General features: G+C 36.2%; 1 protein-coding gene across 18 annotated transcripts in view; it reads right to left on the bottom strand.

The window, feature by feature from the left end:
- Nucleotides 1–1,054: 1,054 nt before the first annotated feature.
- LOC18429133 (tRNA/rRNA methyltransferase (SpoU) family protein) overlaps nucleotides 1,055–20,416 on the bottom strand; it is an 87,244-nt gene continuing 67,882 nt past the window's right edge. For 13 of the 18 annotated variants that reach the window (XM_088861123.1, XM_088861122.1, XM_088861124.1 and 10 more), the window contains 14 exons: nucleotides 17,065–17,226; nucleotides 16,379–16,426; nucleotides 16,139–16,246; nucleotides 15,678–15,752; nucleotides 12,959–13,009; nucleotides 12,678–12,824; nucleotides 12,449–12,579; nucleotides 9,875–9,962; nucleotides 9,688–9,747; nucleotides 7,393–7,636; nucleotides 4,283–4,434; nucleotides 4,107–4,177; nucleotides 3,197–3,353; nucleotides 2,627–3,080 (listed from right to left, as the gene is read on the bottom strand). In XM_088861123.1, coding sequence (XP_088717249.1) covers nucleotides 2,916–3,080; nucleotides 3,197–3,353; nucleotides 4,107–4,177; nucleotides 4,283–4,434; nucleotides 7,393–7,636; nucleotides 9,688–9,747; nucleotides 9,875–9,962; nucleotides 12,449–12,579; nucleotides 12,678–12,824; nucleotides 12,959–13,009; nucleotides 15,678–15,752; nucleotides 16,139–16,246; nucleotides 16,379–16,426; nucleotides 17,065–17,226 — 1,659 coding nt within the window. In that variant the 3' untranslated portion in view covers nucleotides 2,627–2,915. Of the gene's footprint in view, nucleotides 1,654–2,230; nucleotides 2,278–2,626; nucleotides 3,081–3,196; nucleotides 3,354–4,106; nucleotides 4,178–4,282; nucleotides 4,435–7,392; nucleotides 7,637–9,687; nucleotides 9,748–9,874; nucleotides 9,963–12,448; nucleotides 12,580–12,677; nucleotides 12,825–12,958; nucleotides 13,010–15,677; nucleotides 15,753–16,138; nucleotides 16,247–16,378; nucleotides 16,427–17,064; nucleotides 17,227–20,416 lie in introns of those variants that run through there. The other 5 variants (XR_016051468.1, XR_016051465.1, XR_016051470.1 and 2 more) reach the window with 5 other exon arrangements.

The following is a 20,416-nucleotide window of genomic DNA, read 5'->3' on the forward strand; positions in this document are numbered from 1 at the left end:
CCAATAGTACTCCTATAACTTGGGTTACCATCATATTATTTGCAATCGTAGTTCTTGAATTTTATATTGTTATTGTTTCATTATATATATATATATATATGCTCCCAATAAATCTATCCTATGTTTTGTGTTGTGACATTATGACAATATAATAAGGGTGGTGGTTTCCATAGAGGCTACGCTCTAAACTAGAAATCTTTGCGATAGCTTTAAGATACGTTTTCATCTTTATTTATAAAGTTTAAAGCTTCAAAAATAGTATAAATCGACATATCTATGTAAACTTGAAAATCTTGAAAATTAACGGTCCAAAAATGCAATACAAAATACACTATTTCCAAAAATTAAAATCACTTTTTTTTTTTTTTTCAAATTCATGCAACTTGATGTCGAGATGATCAATTTGAGGATTTTTGGGCATCAAAACAATCTCATCTGGTGAAATTTTTGATGCAGGCTCAAATGTGATTGTTTAGGGCCTCGGCTCTATATAAACTTTTCCCATATATTAAATATTGTTGTATTTATTTAAAGGTGACAATTTGTCAATTATGACTCTCATGAAACTAGATAATTTTTCAAAAGTTTTAACATATCTATACAATAATTGCAATACATAATCTTACATTGTATTATCTTTACATTCCGACTTTTCACTCGATTTTCGTGAGCCAAATCCAAAACTTAAAATTCTCTAACCTTAATGTTTGGTAATCCATATTTTTAACCCGATTTTCTGCCTCCTACTTTTTGGAGTATATATTAGTACTATTTTAGTTTGCCGATATACGTATGATTTAGACATCTAATATAAGCTAAAATGGGTTTGAAAAGGAAATGCTCAGCCTATGGTTGTGGAAAGCCAAATGTCAAATCTTGCCGAAAATTGTTGATCCTAGTCCAAGAAGCATCAAATTGATTATATATCAACCTCAAAATTATGGATCTGAAAAAGAAAAAATCAATGAGTTTCAAGCCCTTAATATATCTTGGAATATGTTCTGTTGACAAATATTTCGAATTATTCACGCATTCACCAGATCCACACCATATCTGAAGCTTCAAATTTCACTATCAAAAGTAAAAGTAGAATTTTTTGTCATCACTAGGGTTTCTGGTGCCAAAACTGCATATTTCAGAGGTGTTCAGCCTTATGCTATTTGCACCCTTTTAAAACACAAAATATTATAGAGGGTAAAATATGATTAATTTGGATAATAAATTGTTTTTTTCCTGTTTTCATTTAAATGAAGAAACCACCCCCTTCTTTTTTTTTTTTTGGGGTTGAAACTACAAGTGATAACAAGATCCAACCTTAAGACCAACTATTTTTAGATTAATGGCAAATTATATTTATTGCAATACATCCCCTCTGGATAGATCTTTGAGAGGCTCGGAGGCTCATTGCTAGTTTGGTGTCGCCAATTGAATGGTAGTATTTCAGCATACAGTACTAGATACTGGGAGATTGCTGGGTAATGTTCCAAGTATCCTCCAAATAAAAGCCAGTGCTGAAGCTCAATATGAAGCCATTTTAGCTGCTGAATCGGAGCTAGTTTGCACCAATTCTTGCGAACTGGAAAATCTTTTACTCCAGGCCATGGACTTCTATATTCTAATAGAATTGGAGTGGCCATCTCGTGAAACATATCCCTGGAGGCACCAAACAATTAGGGCAAGTTTGGTTTGCGTAAAAACATTTCTCGAAAAATATTTTGACGTGAAAAATTCTCTCATATGGTTAGATGTAGGAATATTTTCATAACAGTTAACTGCCGATTGGCGTGAAAATATTCCCACACAACCACATGAAGGAATTTTTTCTATTTCCCCAAAAAATATTTTTACATGAACAAGAAGTGCCCTTAATTCTAGCAGATTATCTCGAAAGAGAAACTAATATCATATAAGCCTACAATAAAAAAAGTAAAGGCAAATTAGATCCCTCATTTTCAACTTAAGCATCAAAATGATCTGAAGATGTTATTCATGCATTGCTAAATAGTCACCAAAATTTCAAATATTTAGCAGTTAGTGACAACTTATTATTGTCAAAAGGCCTTCAATTTTATCTCCTTTTGATGGGCAAGTATCTTATTTAGTGGGGAAACAGCCGAGTTTAAGAAGAGGCTCAGCACTACTGAGCTGTACAATGGCACTTTCAAATGATTATAAAACAATGTTTGATGAAATGCTTATTAAGTGAAGAATGGAGAATATAAACCGTTACCTGAAACATTCTGCAATTACAGTGAACAAGAATCGAACATTAAACACCTGCAGCATCAAATGTTCTTTTACTCGAGAAATTCGGAAACGAATAATTGCTAAAGTATCACAAAATAATAGCTGTACCAATTGGAAAATGTGAAACCACTCCAAATTTCAGTGAACAATTTAAAATGTGCACATACTCAAATACCAATGAACATTTCCCACTGATACAATTCCTTTGAATACTGTGGCTGTTTCAAATTTATTTTAGGACATACGACATGGCATCATCACATACTCATTTGTTAGAAATATAAGATGGGTAGCTGCACAAAGAAAACATTCCAAAAAGCTAAAATTTCAAAAAAAACAAAAGACCAGCGCCCAATATCAATTGAGGGGACTTATCAAATTTGAATGAAAAGAATGATATAACCATGCTGCACATCCTAATTTCAGTTCATACAAAGTTTGATTCCTACAAAGATGAAGAGAAATATAGCAAAATAAGTTACACTGGATTAGACTGGAATTGGGTTTTTAATGAGTACTGAGATGCTTACCTCTGGTGCATAGATACCTGAGGAAGGCACGTGCCTGACCATAGAAACATACATAAATTCATAATAATAATAATAAAACTAAAGGCAGATACACACGACAAATGGCTACTGAATTCACGTAATATGGATCACTCAGGATTATCGCGATCTGTGCTGCCTTGTGTACTCCCATAAAGCAATGGCACCACTGACATGAACATTCAGAGACCTCACAACTCCTAATTGGGGGATCTCCAAGCACGCATCTAGAACATGGATGATATCAACAGGAATGCCTTCCTTTTCTCTCCCAAGAACCAAAACCTGAAAACAGATTTTCAAATCAAGTTGGATTAAACATATCCACACCACTTCCCAAATAACTGAAAGGATTAATATAATAATGAAGTTGAGTCTAAAGCAGTAGGATTGGAACTTACTGATTTCTTAGGGAAAGAATACTGGTCAAGTGGTATACTGTTGGCTGTTTGCTCCAAACCCAAGAGCGAAAAACCCTCCCTCTTCTTCTTCATTAAGAAAGATTTCAAGCTGTATTCTGGGACCTCTATAATAGGCACCCACTTTTCTGCTGTCACACTGTAAAACGTAGAAAATAAGATTCACAAATTCTTGCAACGGTCAAAATTCAATGCTATTATAATGTAGGATTTCTGAACAAAAACCATTTGGTCAACTAGGAGAGATGGATATCCAGGACAGCAATCTTCAGGGAAAGAAGTGTGAAGGAGATAGATTATGGAACTATGATGAGGCCAGCAAAGAGAAAGAAAAGAAACTTGAATTATCTCCAGGTGAGAAAGTGGAGAAGCAAAACTGCCCTTTCATGACTCAGCGTGTTAACCAAACTGTGTCATTTATTGGGTCACCATTGTCTCAGCGCGTTAACCCCAACTGCCATTTATTGGGTCACCATTGTCTCAATGAGTATGGGTATGTTTGCAAAAATACCCTATGTGTAAGCAAGTTTGCTTAGGCATGTGTGTGTGTGTATGTGCGTGTGTGTGTGTGTGTGTGTGTGTGAGAGAGAGAGAGAGAGAGAGAGAGAGAGAGAGAGAGAGAGTTATGGGCAGTTAAGATTTAACATACTGATCAAAAGGAAATTTCCATCACTGTCAATCTAAGAGAATCTTAATCACTTACAAAATAAAGAATCAGTTAAAATCAACTTAAAATAAAAGGGTTTTCACCTTTTTTGGACAGTAGTGCACATGAGTAGATTCTAATCAATTAACGACAATAAGGAGTTTTGGTTTAGAGTCACAACATTGAATTTTATTTGTTGGCCTGAAAGGAATTGAAAGCATATAGTAAGGCACAATTATGTCTTGCCTGATTAGTTGAAATTGCTTATCATGCACAATGCTGGCATCTGCAACGACAAAACCAGCTGCTTTAAAAACCTGCATAGAAATGGATAACATTCATAGGCCAAATTATGTGCCAAAGAGAGAGAGAGCAGGACAAGTTCAGTACATTAATTAACAATAATGGACAAGATTCCAAACCTCGCAAGTTCTGGCTAATCCAGCAAGATTCGGAATCCGATCCAGTAAAGATGCAACAAGGATAAAATGCTGTCGACATCCTCTGATTCCTTCAAAAATGCTGTTTCTTGAATGTGCCATTGAACTCAAAAGTTCATCTTCCTTTTCCATTTCTGCATTTTCAAGTTCACAGTATCAGCACATCAAAGAGAACATTATTTCTTATTTCTGGAAAGAAACAAAAGGCCAGCCCTGTATCCAAAGATCATTATTCTTTTCAAAAAAATTGGTAAATTTTTATTTTCGAAAAAAATGTAGAAGCAAGACATGGAATTCAGATCTTTGTATGTATCACTGTATCATAATAACTCTTGGAGCGTTTCCAAAAGAAAGGTCCTTGGAGCTCAGTGTAGTGCAAGAGAGTGCTTAATAACAAATATCAGATAGATTTTGATTGACCAAGTGTCCGCAAACACCCCCCCACCCAAAAAAAAAAAACAAAAACGGGAAAGAAAAGAAGAACAATTAACGCAATAATCCACGCTAACATATTGGCATCCCCACCTCAATCATGCAATCCATGATAATATGTGTGTTTGTTCAGAATCAAACTCTAGTAAGTAGTACAACATTGTGGATGGTTTTCATAGGGGATATGCACCCTCAACAAGAAAGGTAATTTACCTTTTACAAGAAATATAAAGGAGCTAACTCAACTACGATTTCATTATTTCCAAGTGAAATCAATTAGAATCTGGATTTGATAGAAAATATGGTTCTTGTGATTCACTCATGTCATGATCGCTGTGTTACTAAAACATAGAAATCGTGGTTCTCAAGCAGAACCAGATCCCAAATATTGAGAATCAGAAACAGGGTTTAAATTTCAAGCAAGATAAAGATAGTAGAGTACTTCAGAAAAGATTTTCATATTGGATTTTGAACTTCTTTGCTTCAAAAGTACACTTAATATAGTTATATAAAAATATTCAAAATCTTTTGGGATTTTAAAGAAGTCAAATAGCAGAGTAAACTAGGAGAACCCAAACAAGATGAACAATAACACCATAAGTCCAAATTTGAAATTTGGGCTAATATTATTTATATCCTACATGCTAAATCTGGTCAAAAGCCCTCAAAAGTTCATGTCCATGTTTGGGGGTATTTTGATGAAAAATAAAAGTACCGAGGGGTAGTTGCCGTGACTGTGGAGCACAATACCAAACTAAAGTCCCAAGGAGGTGAAACCCCAGATTTCGAATTTTCGAAGGGCCTCTTGTCATCCTGAATAAAAGAAATGAAGAAATAAGACAAAACGATGGCCCACTAAATGCAATGCACAAGGTCGATAAGCCAAATAGATGCCCAGTAGGATAACTACCAGATTATTGCAGGAATCACTAGAACTGGCTATGGTCGGCAAATGCACTCTCAGATTAGGCCCAAAATTTGAAGGTCCCTACGAGGTGATGAGACAAAGCTCTCAACTAAAAAAGAAGGAAATCTGAACTAGTTGCATGCTCAAACTCGCAATGGCGGTCAAGAATGGAGCACAGTCAAACCTTAGTCAAGATGCTAAAAACGACAATCCAACCATTCTAAACTTTAATCTGAGATACTCCAAAGCAATCCAAAAAATCAAGATTTTGGATGACCGAGATATGACTCTGTAAGTTGAGAATACAAATGGGGTGCCCAAATCGGCCATCAATTTACAAAAACGCCCTAAGAAACCCGTAGTCAAATGGTCCAAGATTTATATGGAAGATCGTCAAATTACAGATAATAACGAGTGTAATTGCAAGAATCCAAAAGGAGTATAGAGTGTTCTTCAAATGTTTGATGCCAAACTCATTAAATGATCATAACACCCAATCTATGAAGTTTTTTATCCAAATTTGTCACAAAATAATCACGGCAACTTTCTAAATCAAATTCAGGAGAAATTTTGAGAAAAAACGGTTGAAAAATGCATTAAACAAGTGGGAAGCTGTCCAAGGGCATATTCATGATATTTCTCAAGTTTTGAGCACCTAAGTGGTCATTTTTTGCCAGGACCGTGTCAACTTCTGAAAACCCACCCACCTATGAGCCCCATTATTGACTTTCCACCCATGTTTCTTATAAATTCTATACCCCTTAACCCTCATTTGTGAAGTGTTGAGAACTTTGATTAAGAGCCTCTCTTAGTGAGAGAAATTCCATATCCTTCTAACCTAGAGTGAAAAACAAAGTCCTATACCCAAATTACCCTCTCCCAATTTCCTAATCCCTAAAATACCCATAGAAAATAGGAACATATCAAAAAAACCAAAAAATATTCCAAGAAACCCTAAGATCCCAAATTCCTGAGCCTAACCCCTAGCAAACCCCAAAACACCAAAAGAGGGAATTATAGCAAGGAAGGAAGATCAAAACATCAGAAAAAGGGAACTCGAATCGGATCATACTCGTTTGGTGGGATCATCTAGCAGCATCATCTAGGCGCATGGTTTCTTCGCACTTAAAACGAGCAAGGCGGGGCTAAATTTCCAACAGGAAACCATGTTGAATCCTCTATCGAATTTGTCATCCAATCATATCGACCGAGTGCTTTTCCCTCGGTAACATATAAACAGGGAGGTCTAAGAGGATCCGGCTATCCCGGATCCGGGAGACTCAGGAACCCACTCCCTTTGTAAGTGCATTCTTGTACTTCAATAAAATTGAATGGTTATCTGTTTCCTCTTGTGTGCATTTGTCTGGTTATTTTGTTTGACTGCGCAATTTTGGAGACAAAACACAAACACACAATCGCGCATGCAAAGAAGGACCAAACAGTTCCTTGTTATATTACCATCAGACAATTATGTTGTCTTTAATGTAAAAGAGAATACATCAGATACAAGATACAACCAAAGTGTGAATACATACTCCATACAACAAAGTTGTTGAACAAATAAAGCTCCTTTGTTCTAGTCTCACAATAAATGAACTATGCACGAGAAAGTCATACAATTAACATTGGAGGAATTTGAGAAAATCAAAAAACAGTTTTAAGGAAAACAAGAACGCTCAGCAGGTATGAAATCACTCTTTTTACATTATTTCCATTAAAAGATTGCATGAGAAGAATGTCTAGGAGGTCATACCTGCAAGAGATTTATGAAGGCTGTCACTTCTATAGGCTTCATTACCTCCAGTTACATGCTTTTGAAGAGTAATTTTCTTTTGAAAATCAAAAGAGGTATCATTGATAATTTGGGGAGAAAGCTTTTCATTATCGGCTTCAAAGGATGGATCCTTAGACTTCATTGTTTCAGCAACTGCGAGGCCGTCATTCTTGACAATCATCGCATTCTTTGCCATAGTGTCTCTCAGGTCTTCTCTAACATCCTATAGGATTAGATGGTTTAGAAATTAGTAGTAAATGGTTATTCTGCAGTACATCATTCTAATGGTGAAGTTAGAATATCATACTCCCAATATTTGGATCATAAAATGGCCTTAAATTGTACAACTATAATTATAAAGGAGAGGCATTTTAACTTTAAAAGTAGTATTGAAAAGATTTTAAACCCCTCCTGAAAAGGAGGAGGAAATTGTGGAAGATATACTATCATTTTAATATTCAAGCTTCGGTAACAGGGAGTTCAAAATTATAACCCCAACTCTAAAACTAAGATCAATACAACTCAAGTGCATTTCAAAGTCCAAATTATGGGAGTAGGGTATTCTAACTTCACCAATAGAATGGCGTGTTTTGGAATGAACAAATAGTAGTAAATGGATAATTAACTAGGTGATAGGCATGCAAAAATGATAGAGTAATATGAATCTCGTCATAAATGATAGCGGATGGTCTCATATACATTGGATGTATACAAGTTCAGAATGTCCTCAGGTGTAAAGTTTAACATAATAAATAAAAGGGCTGATTCAAATGTCAACCCATAAACCAACCATCACAACTATAATATGCATGTAGACAATGAACTGCAACTTCCCTGAAATGGAGATACTAATCCCCAACAAATAAAAAGAAGAAAAAGAAGTATCTATATTCTATAGAACTGAAAGATCACCGAAAAGAAGACAATGCAAGTCATGGTTCCAACTTCCAAAATGAAATATACTAATTTTTTATGATAATGCATAGAAACTGAAAGATATTATGCTAAGCTGCTCACTTAAAAAGTAATATCTACTCCAATTTGCTTGACCACCACAAGCAAAGCCATATAAGATGTGACATGCATACTCTGGTGCTGTCACAAAATGATAAAGTTCGAGATGAACATGCACTTAGGCCTTGAGAACATTAAACAACCCTACAAGATACTGCCTCAGAGGAGGTAACACCTTGGCACCTCATGTATGACCCCAAATGGAGAAGCTTAGGAGGGCTCAAGGCACCAGAGCATTGCAAAACAGGAGACTAGAGCCTTGATTCCAATAACCAAATGAGAGATCCAAAGAAAAGTTGCTGGACTACACTTCCAACTGGACCCAAGTGTTAAATGCAGCATTTATAGCCACAAAACTGACAAGAATGGATCCCACGAGGTAGATCACAATGATATTCATGGGAGTCATACTTGGGGCCTAACAACAAAAACCTGTGATCCATTGTGGAGAACTATGGGTTTGAAAAGAAACCCAGAAAAGATTCAAACAATTACAACATAAGATTCAAGGATGGGGATATCAAAAATAGAAACAGAAGAAATGAGACTTAGAAACAAAAAAAAAAAGGAAATGGAGAGATATATGTGGTTCAAATCAAATTAATATGTAGCTTTTGCCACGAAGAAATTCATTTGTGCTAACAAGGGAAGCTGAAAATGGCAAATTTTTTTGATGAGATGTGTTCAAGTCAAGAAGGAAGACAGAAATTTGCTAATTACAATGAGAGGCCAAAAAATATCATCTGCATTAGCTAAAGATTCAAATTTCAGCAAGATATCACATCACAGAGAGAGAGAGAGAGAGAGAGAGAGATTCCCATCTTCCCAAAACAGATAAAGATTTTTTTTTTAACACACTAAACTTTGTAATAGTGCTTCCAGATTAACAGAGTTTTGCAATCAAATTCCTAAGAATTCTTTGGCTAAAGGCGGAAATACTATAATCAAATTGAAACACCGGATACATCTATTTATACAACTGAATCCTAAATTCTTGAATTTGGCTAAAATTTCATGGTATTAACTTCCGACCAAACAACCCCAGTATTCAAAATTACTGTGACAAATAATGACAGAAAAATGAATGATTTTAATAATGACTAGGGAGGACCTCATATTCTGTAGCATAGAAAGATTTTAAAATGAATATGGATAGCACAAATACATGATCTTCTTCACACAGTCAAACATACATGTAAAAGGTAAAATAAAATGAAACTAAAATGTGGATTGTCACCTAAAATTTGACGAAGTACTTACATTTAGGAAGTTGATGACTTTCTCAAAGATAGAAGTTGGAGCGCATTCAAAGGCAACATCCTACCAAAGAGAAAAGATATTTAATGAAGCATTAAATTTGGAATAAAGACAATGGTTTTTGTTTTATAATATTTAAAGCAAGACATGCGCATTTCCTTCATATTTTCAACATATAAGTATGCCTGACCTCATGCTTTGAGGAGAATAATCCTGCTGGAGTGGCCAAGGCAATAGGATCATAGGCATCAAGCAATTTTTCCATTGATGATCTAAGGCTGGACATGGTCATAAAATAATTACAATAGATAGCAAATGTCCATTAAAAAACTTATCAACTAATATTGGAGGCACAAAGCATTTGTTATCTACGTATTAAAATAGTGCATCAATGGAATAGTTCTTCCAAAAGACAAGACTTTGGTCATATTCAAAAGAAAACAACAAACTTCACATATACCTATTGGAGAATGCATGTAACACTAAAATAATCCTAACTCCATAATCTGCAATACATGAGGAGACTTGGGGATCGTGTAACTATGAAGTGCCGATGCACAAAAGACCACGATCTGGCAACCATTGTTGGGGTTTTGTGGCCATTTAAAGGCCTTATGAGAACATGTACTGAAAAATATATAGTGAAATGAAGGCTCCAGTGGGCCACTTTGGACTGTGAGGCATTTCTAATGCCTAAACACACCTAAGCTTTGACTAGCTATGGCTCAATGTGATGTCCAAAAATCCGTAGTCTTGGGCACGTGTGAACACAACCGATAAGGGTTTTCTATGTGGGGTTATCCCTTGATGAGGTCGGAGTTGTGCCTAGGACAATTGGCCAAGGGACATGGACTTGATCCTTATGTGTGATGGATGGCTTGAGAGGACAAGAGCCTAAATTCTTATCATTACCAACACACAACATGTATACCAGATAGCCATTAAGGAAGCGGCCATTTATGGATAAAGTTGTGTGATGTGTACATGTGTAGAAGAGCTGACTCTCTGTAACACTGGACTGTTTGAAGGACCCATAGAGCATACTGCTGAAATGGGTTCTGGACTTGTCCTCAGGGAGGGACCCGTAATCCATAATCTAGAATTCTATCTCCTGCACTTCATTGACTGACTTTGATAATCCAATCATGAACCTAGAATCCTAGAATCACTGACTGACTTTGCGAGAGGCCGGTCATGGGATCAGTTGGGTCAGTTTGAGAAGGTGCAGTGAGGTACAGTCTCTAGAGAGGATGAAGTCCTCAGCATGTTTGTCGTAATCCTAACTCTATAGATCAAATTCCCATCAAATTTTCTTAGATATGTTTAAATATATCTTAATTATTTTTCAGATAATTAAAATAAATTTTTAGACCTCTCTAGGTATTTTATTTCACTAAGAAAAGATTTTTCATTAAGGAAAAATAAATTTTCAAGATTTATTTTAATCTGAAAGAAAAATAAAATATTTAGAGGTATTATAAATTTATATGTATGACATATTTGGGGGCCCATTGGGATACATTGGGCCTACCATATTACGGGGTGTGGGGCCCACATGGCCACCCTATGGGTGGTGGTGTGCCCCACCTCCTCTAAACATTCCTAAATTGAAAGATGACAATTATGCCATATGTTGACTTGATATTTTAGGAAACCTTTTGTGCAGAGACTTTTATTGATTTCAAAATAGGAAGGTGTAAGAAAATAATTGTGATTGATTTATTACTTTCTCTACACAATATTTGATAGGAATGGAGTTATGGAAACTGATGGATAATGGTTCCACCTTATTACTTTAATCAAGATACTTGATCTAATGAATGAATGGATGATGTCTCTTCACTACATAGGTCTCCAAGATCAAAGGTCAAGATTGAATCTCATAATGATGGCAAAACCCTAACCCTAGAAACCCTAGCCTTTATTCTATATAGACTAGCTATGGGAGAGTTCGATCTCTACACTTGACATCTCTCTCTCTCTCTCTATAAGCCACAAGGAGTGGCACGCCACTCTCAAAATATCTCTCTCTTCTTCTATTTCCAAAAAGGAAAAATAAGTTAAGGGGTGGCACGCCCAAGCCACATAGCGTAGCCCTAGGTCTTGACCTGACGCTCATGTGTAGAGCTTTGGTCAAGAACAGCGCATGTTATGCTCTTTGCTGGTTTTGCTTAGGCTTCCCAAGTTATGAGAGAAGATCTTGAACCAAGATATCATGTACTATTGTGGAGAAGACCCAGTGTGGGGTGTGTTAAGTCCTTGGGGGTAACCTAAGGCACGGTATAAAGTATTCTCTTGGTTTATACTCTCTTTATTCCATTGCATCTTTTCATTTCCAGATTTGTACTTTTTGTTTTAATGGCAAGCAATACAATAAGAAAATGATAGAAAATTTTAATTGGTATTAACTTGCCCGGTTACATAGTCCACCTTTTGACCACGTGTTGTGATTTAAATATGTTTTCAAAATAGTGGGCATGGTATTCTATTATCTATGAATCATAATATTATAATTGAGAGGCATACATAGTATTAGGGGTATTTTACAGTGTATGTACATAAAAAGCAGGTGCACGTGACTCAAAAAGGTTTGCAGATATACATCATTCCTTTATGGCAGTTTTAACATTAACCAAATCAATTGCAAACCCCAATCCCAAGCAGGCTTTCACAGTACATACACATAAGCTCACAATGTCACTAGTCTTGCATACATCCATATGAAAAGCATCATAAAAGTTGCAGAGGAATATACAAACTGTACCGCATGCAGTCCGAGTTCTCTTGCAAATATGATCTCAAACATAGGAAGCACTTTTTCTCCATAGAAATGGCTTCTGAGTTGGTCGGTACCGATGAAGGCATCAACTTGCAAAGAACTTGATAGACTAATATCTACGATTAATAAAAAGAAGGGAAAAAACACTGATAAGGAATGGCCTGGTAAGGGAATTGAAAATTGTAGTAGCATCTAAGAGCAACAGATGCATCACCTGAGTGAAACCACGTAAATTATGATGATGAGAAGTTAATAATGGGATTATCGGGGGAAGTAACTCATCCAAGTGTTTTAACTGGACGGATACCTCAGTAGTATGAAGAATCACATTGGCTGCAATGAAGACATATGAGGAAAGTGCCTGCATTAATTAAACCAAGAACTTATCAACACACAAAGAATGGAAAAAAAAAAAAAAAATACATATATATATATATATATATATATATATATATATATATATAAAAGAAGGACTAGAGAATGGAAGTACATTACCTGAGGCCGCATATTGTGATCTTGAAAAATGGGAACAAATTGCTCCCGGATCTGGGACAGGCAATAAGCAACACTTATTTAAGTTATAAATGAGAAAAGATAATAAACACAGAAGATTTTCATCATTCTAATGCACAAAAGGATTTGGCATACTTCAACAGAAAGGCTCTTTAGGTTAACCACTTCATCATCGATGAAAACATATCAGATGTCAAGGTTGTTACTAGTTTGCAACATTATTCAGATGCACAAAGGTTTTTGCACCTGAACTTCTCGGCACATCTTTCTCAGTTGTTGACGCAGGTCGCTGGAACACATTATAGAAGCATATAAACACTAGAGGATGACATTTTGCTTCCCATAGCATGGAGTTGGCAAGAATTTTGCCTTATTTTGGGAAAATGGATGGTGAATTCTTGTTGCACAAGGTGGACACCATTTTGAGAGAGACCTTTTTAGAGGTGTCCTTAAAAACATATCTTAAACAAACTGCAAGTAAATGCTAAGATATCATAGCAAAACCTCACACACTTGTTCTCAATAAGGTATACAATAAGGGCGACGGACAAGACATTATCATTGAATGAAACAGACAGCCAAGACAACCTATAGTATGATACATCATTAAAATGTCTAACCAAAGCACATAAACGATACTAACATACAAGATATATCCACTTTTTTCTATTTAAAGCTGTAGAAGAATTTCACCATCCAGTCTCGATCCATCAGAGGTTCAGACGAGTTCATAGCAGGCAGCCAGAGGGCCAAGAAAGATACAACATACTTCTACAATCTATGATAACGTGGTCCACTTCTAAGTAGCCTGCAATATTGAGGGGGTAGACAACACTCACAAGTCTTCATAACCATTGAATCAGTTATCACAGTTATGAAGAGACATCTACTTCGGCTAAAATAATAATGGTTGAGATGTTGCAGGCGTTTATTTCCTCTAACATGCTTATTTGAAACCAAGGTTAAAAAAATGGATCAGCCACCTCAAAAACCGTGTCGAATCGGTGAATTGGTGATCTGGATCAGAGAATCAGGCGGATCAGCAAGTTTTGGCTCAAAAATATTTTCAAAAAATCGCTAAAAATTCCTAAAAAAAAAACTGTTTTTTGAGTTTCCAAAAATAATTAGAGATAGTGCACTATATATTTTTATTATTTTACAAAAACTCGTGAATATTGGGACATCCTCTTTTCTTTCTATCTGAAATGAAACATGGATAACACGATATATGTTACCACTACGTCCTATTTTCTTTCTATCCAGTGATTAATTTTTTGTTTATACTATATATCAACCAAAGCCCGCTCTCCCACCCCCCCACCTCTCTCTCTCTCTCTCTCTCTTATGTTACCTACTTCTCTCCCTTGTTACGCATCTCCCTCTCTCTCTCTTATGTTACCTATTTCTCTCCCTTGTTACCCATCTCTCTCTCTCTCTCTCTCTCTCTCTTATTGGCCCAGTGCAATAAAAAAAAAATACCAACGCTCCCCATTGGGTGGCTATTAGAAAAGGCTTAGGCCCTTTTTTTTTTACCTTGATATACAATTTTAGTAACACTACGCAATTTAAACAAAACATGAAGTTTATTTTTTCATTATTGTACTCACAAAATTTTTTTTGCGATGTATTGTTCAATATGCTACAAGTAATATCAATAATCCCTTGTCGATAATAAATGTATTCTCATACAAGTTCTAAAAGGAAGAAAGTTAGTGTCGTGTAAATTAGTCCCACATCGGCTATTGCAAAAGGATAAGGGCGGCCTACAACTTATAAGAGGAGGTGAGGGGGAAGGCCTGAGAGCACATGAGTAAATTAGACCTCAATGAGGAGTGTGGGCCATCTTTATTAAATGGAGGCCTTGAATATAATTTATAAAATGAGGAAAAGCTGAAAGCGATAAATTAAGGAGGGGTTGAGCCACATGCCATCTCTTCTTAAATGAAAAAAAAACCAAATAACGTCGAAATCAACCAGTTCACCCAGCGAACTGGGCAGGTTCACCAACAGGATTGGCGGTTTTGTCATTGAACCGGCCGGTCTACGGTGTGAACTAGCCAGTTCCCGATATATGTAGGGAACCGGATTTGCCTTATTGATATCCAATCCAGATCGGGTGATTATGATCTGAATTGGCATTTTCTAAATCTTTTTTGAAAGACATCAGATGAACTGTTTTCAACAGATTGAGATCCAATTATCAGAATGCAAACAGAGTTCAACCGTTCAGACAATTAGAATATATAGCTATCTGCTAGTAAGCTGCAAGCAAGAAACTAAAACCGAAACTTTTATTCTAGAAAAAAGCTTCCTGAGAATTCAGACAAAAGACACTACCATCTGATCAATGTCGTGTGCATCACATCATATATGCAAAGCAAATGGGGGTGCATGTGTGTCACCGTCCATATATAGATACACACAGTCAACCTATTTATACACACACACCCACACAGACATGCATATAGAGATGCATGAATATAAATATATGTGCGCCTGTGTGTGTGTGTGTGTGTATATATATATGTGTGTGTGCATGAATGCATGCATGTGTGAGTATAGTCAAACACACAAATATACAAATAAATGCATACAAGTTCATGTATTTATCCATGCATACATATGCATCCATGCACACATGGACATTAGAATGCAAGAATTGTGAATGGATATTTTGTAAATAGAAAGTCATATTACAAACCTTGGATGGAAATTTCAAGTATAATTGAATTGCAAAAATCTCCAAAAATTGTCGAACAGCTGGTAGATTGTTTCTCTACAAGGGAACAAAGAGTAAAACTATCTCAAATTCAAGGACATGGAAGGAAGAAATGCTATTCATATCTTTCACATATGCACATTCCAGATTCATTCATTCATTTATCACTGAATATAACATCATCATCATCATCCAAGCCTTATCCCAATTATTTGGAGCCGGCTACTGAATATAACATAAGTTAAAAATAAAATAAAACAAAAATATTCTAAAAACATAATGCTGTAAGAAGCAATTAAAATCCACTGCATTTTCATAGACACACACCCACGCATGCACGCACACAAGTACCAACAAGCGTCCACACATATCACAACAGGCAATCACAAAAAACTATTTCATGCTTGCTAAAAATTACAAATAAAAGGTAGGAAATCACTCACATAGAGGCAAACATGAAGCATAGATGTAACCTCTTCAACAATGCTTTCATCAACAAATAAAGAGAGCACACAAATCATCTGCCAAGCACGGACTTTATGCCTATGGATCTGAAAAAGAGACAGGTGTCAATCATAAGGATATAATAAGGAATAAAAGAAACTAGAATAAACAATAGTTACAAAGGAGAGATGGAGAAGCAATAGCACAAGTCCAGCAGCACAATGAAAGAAACATCTCACCATGCTATGCTTTTTGTACAATTCCTTTGAGAGATATTTGTCGTTAACCTGTTTCAGGGATAAACAAAGGCAACCTCAGATTTCACAAGATACAAACACAAAGTATGCTACGAACAAAACAAACCAAATAGGCTTGAACCAGCTATAGATGAAAAGTTGACGAAAGAACTCTTGAAGTTATTTACAGAGCAATTTTTTTCCTTCTAAAATGCTAACAAAGGGTCAACATTCAATCCAATGAGTACAAAGAACTCAACAAGTACCAGGTCAATTTAGAAATCTAATATACTAATACACTGGTGAGTTGTAACTCAAGTAATAACCAAGTAAAAAGTCTCGTCTCCATAGGTGAAATGCAGGACAGCTAATGAATCACCCTTGAGCCAATATATAGATATAACAGGGATCCAAATTTGAAGTTTATGTATAAAAATTTGATTCACAATACGAAATGCTTCATGGATCCCATACAAAAAAGCTACTTCTGATTCCATAGAATCACTTATCTTTATAAAAGCAAAGCCCATGTTAGCATGCAACATATCAGAGAAACAAAGACTAATAAATTTCTCTACAAATAACAGTATCCTATAAGATAAAACCATTGTCGATAGAAACAATAAGAATTTACGGTTAGTACAGTAAAACAACTGCAACAAGAGAAAAAAGCATAAATTCCCAGATACCGCTGAATCTAACAGCTCCAGAAGAAACATTCTCCCATGAAGGAATGCAGCACAAGCATCTTCATTTTGTTTCACAAGCCGTGAGACTTCTCTAAGACTTGCAAGCTTTTGAAAAAGGACAGCAACAGCTACACGTGGGTACATCTCAGTGTTGAGAAATTCCTGAAAATTACACAGCAAGAAGAGGTAATCACACCTAGGAAATCTGTGTGAATCAAATTTAATTCAGAAAATCTGGAAAAATGGATGATTAGATTACTCATGAAGACATTAATCATGGACCAAAATATCTCGGGCTCCTTGAATGAAGCTCAAATTTGAAACATCTAAGTCCATATTTGGGCAAAGGGAAAGTCGTTGATCATGTAAACCCAACAGGTGAACAACCTATATTATTTTCGACAAGTATATACTTATATAATCTAAATCATTAATTAATTTAAATCCTAAACCGCAGAAATGAACGTCACATAAAACAGAAGAAAATAATTTAGTCAATGATCCCACTCAACAATGTACAAACTAATCACTGATATCAGATCCTCTTTGCAAGCGAAATGGCCAAAGGCTTTAGCTTGAAAGATGGCAAGGTAGAACAAGAATGGTGTACGTATTCAAAAAATTTATTTATTAATACCGGCAAGGCCACTTACATAAGTCACTTACAATGGAAAAAATCATAAAATAAAACCCCGCTATAATCTAAATATCCACCCTTACTGCCAAAAACATATACTTTTATTCGCAAAAGAAAGATGAATCACATAACAAATTTGAATCAAGAACAGGAAAATGATGTACTCCCGCCTCCATGTATCTTACAGTCCACATAAACCTCTGGACCTGTGTTAACCCCAAGGACCCCCACTCACATAGCCCCCTCTACATCTTTATGGGTATCATATTTACTAACTTGTCCTTTTTTTCTTCCAAAATGCCAAAGTCATCGATTTGAGAAAAAACGTCACCCAAAACCTCATCAGAGATTCACCAGAAAGTATGCTCTAGGGGTAGAATATGCAGAATAAACCCCAACAAACCACATGAAGAATCTAAAAGGAAACCCCACTCTTTACTTAGTCATAGAAGAATTCTTAAATACACAATACCTCGTTGAACATGGGTAAACAGTAAGAAACCCTAGGAGACATTTAGGTAAGTTTCCCCTTGTTTTATACCATAAACCCTTTTGCCCACACTTCTAAAGCTCTCCTCCTACTTTCTCCATCTAAAATTTCCCCCATTACCCTGACTCCTGCACTCTCATCCCCGGTGACGTCCCATCTTTAATGACCAGTAAAATGCAGCCTTATCATCTCTCTACAGCATCTATCTGGAATCATTAAGGACTAAAGAACCAATGGTGCTGAAATTATGAAGGTTTAGAGTATGTGGAACACGGGTCGGTTTTTGATATAGCAACCATAGTTTATGACTAATTGCTGGTTGAGATAGTGTTGTAATCAATACTATCAGTCCATTTGTGTGTGTTTCTCTAAGTTATGAGATTGTGTTATGCTGATTTCTTAACGGATTCTTTTATTTATATTTGATAATTTGAGTGAGAGTTCTAGAAGCATGAGCACCACGTTCTGGTGATACTTTTGGTGTAACATTTGGGTACTGTATTATTTGGAACTATTTTTTCATTGTTCAAGAAATGATTAGTGGAAGGCCTTCAAACTTTGTCTACGAATGGATAATTCTATGTGGACTTCTGTTTATTAGTGCTCTGGGGATGAGAGAGAATGTGGGAGTGAGGAATTTGGGGGGAAATGCTGCAGAGGGAGAAAGGAATGAGGGAACAAGGGTTTTGGGGGAGAGATATTGCATAGAGAGATGGCCTTGCTTCCTGGGGATGAGCGGGCGAGGGGAATGAGGGATTAAGGCTTTTGATGCTGGTTTTGGATTTTTTTTTTCGCCATATGAAAAGAAGCAACAAAACCCAGAGCCAAAAGGAATGAGAACCAAAGAAAGAAGATTATTTTCTATGCGATCCAAAATACTGCTGGGAAATGGAACGAAAATAACCAAAAAATATGAGAATTCGCCTTAAATTTACTTTTGGCGACTTTTCCATGGGAAAAAGAAATAAGTTGCCTTGTTTTTCTCAATTTGAATGACTCTGGCATTTTGGAGAAGGATAAGGGAAAATTTAGTAATTTTGGTACTTAAAAATGTGTGGAGGGGGGTATTGGTCCTATTTTGCGAAATGTGAGGGTGTCTATGGGGTTTACAAAAACTCAAGGGTTTTTGTAGACCATAAGTTTTAGGGAAGGGGACAATGTCATGTTCCCATCAAAGAACAAGGGAAGACTTATTACCGGAAACCCAATGCTACAGGATCACCTCCAAAGAACTTCGGCACGCCCCACTCCGGATCACCATGCTCAATGGGGCACTGATCACGATCCCTGCTGGATCCTCTTAAGTGGGAAGCTCTTAGTGCAAACCTAGAACTAGTTTTGGGGCAAGAGAGCATAACCAGGATAGAACAATTTGAATTTAAGGCCAGATGACCATCCGACACTCCCTTGGGAGTGGCATAATACCCTTTATTCTTTTTTGGTTGGCATGTACCACCCCTTCTTGCTTTTGGGTGGTACAAGCCTCCCCAGGGTTGATAGAAGAGAAGAAGAAGAAGAAGAAGTGAGAGAGAGAGAGAGAAGGGGTGTGAGAGAGATAGGCTTCTCTGAAATGATGTCACTGAAGGGGGTGTGACCCTGTATTTATAGTAGTTTCATAGTGTTTACCAACATATTTGGGATTTGATCTAGACTGTTGATTTAAGGCAATATGTGGGGTGAATAGAGGCTTTTAATCTCAGCCCTCCATCACTAAATTGAAAATCATGATTAAAAGGAAAGATCTAGAACCATTATCCTATAGTTTTCTTAACACATTCTCTTCTTGACCAAAGGAAAGTTTCTCATGAAAAAGATTTTTCCTTTTATCTTAAAATCATCTAGAAGCGTTTTAAAACTCCTTGACCTTTTAGAAGACTTCTCGAAGCTTTCCAAAACTCATTAAAACAAAAAGGTCACATAATATTAAACAAAAAACTAGGAATTATGGGGGAGGTGTGCAGCTTATGGAGCCCCACTGGGTCTTACACCCCACACTTTCTGCGCTTCCCTCATGTGGGCCCATGGCTACTAGGTCCCACGTGGGGTCTAGGTAATCTTTAGGCCCAAAAAACAAAAACAAAAAAAACGCAAATGTTTAATTTCATGTAGGTATCTTGAAAATGCATCTATATTTTTTAATGCTAAAAATTTCATTTGTTTTGAGTTAAAAATTCATGAAGCAAACTAAAAATATATAATGCATTTTAAAAATTCCTTTTTATAAT

The sequence above is a fragment of the Amborella trichopoda genome, chromosome 3 (genome assembly GCF_054954075.1).
Source record: "Amborella trichopoda isolate Santa Cruz 75 chromosome 3, AtrichopodaSantaCruz75HAP2 v2.0, whole genome shotgun sequence".
Classification (NCBI taxonomy): domain Eukaryota; kingdom Viridiplantae; phylum Streptophyta; class Magnoliopsida; order Amborellales; family Amborellaceae; genus Amborella; species Amborella trichopoda.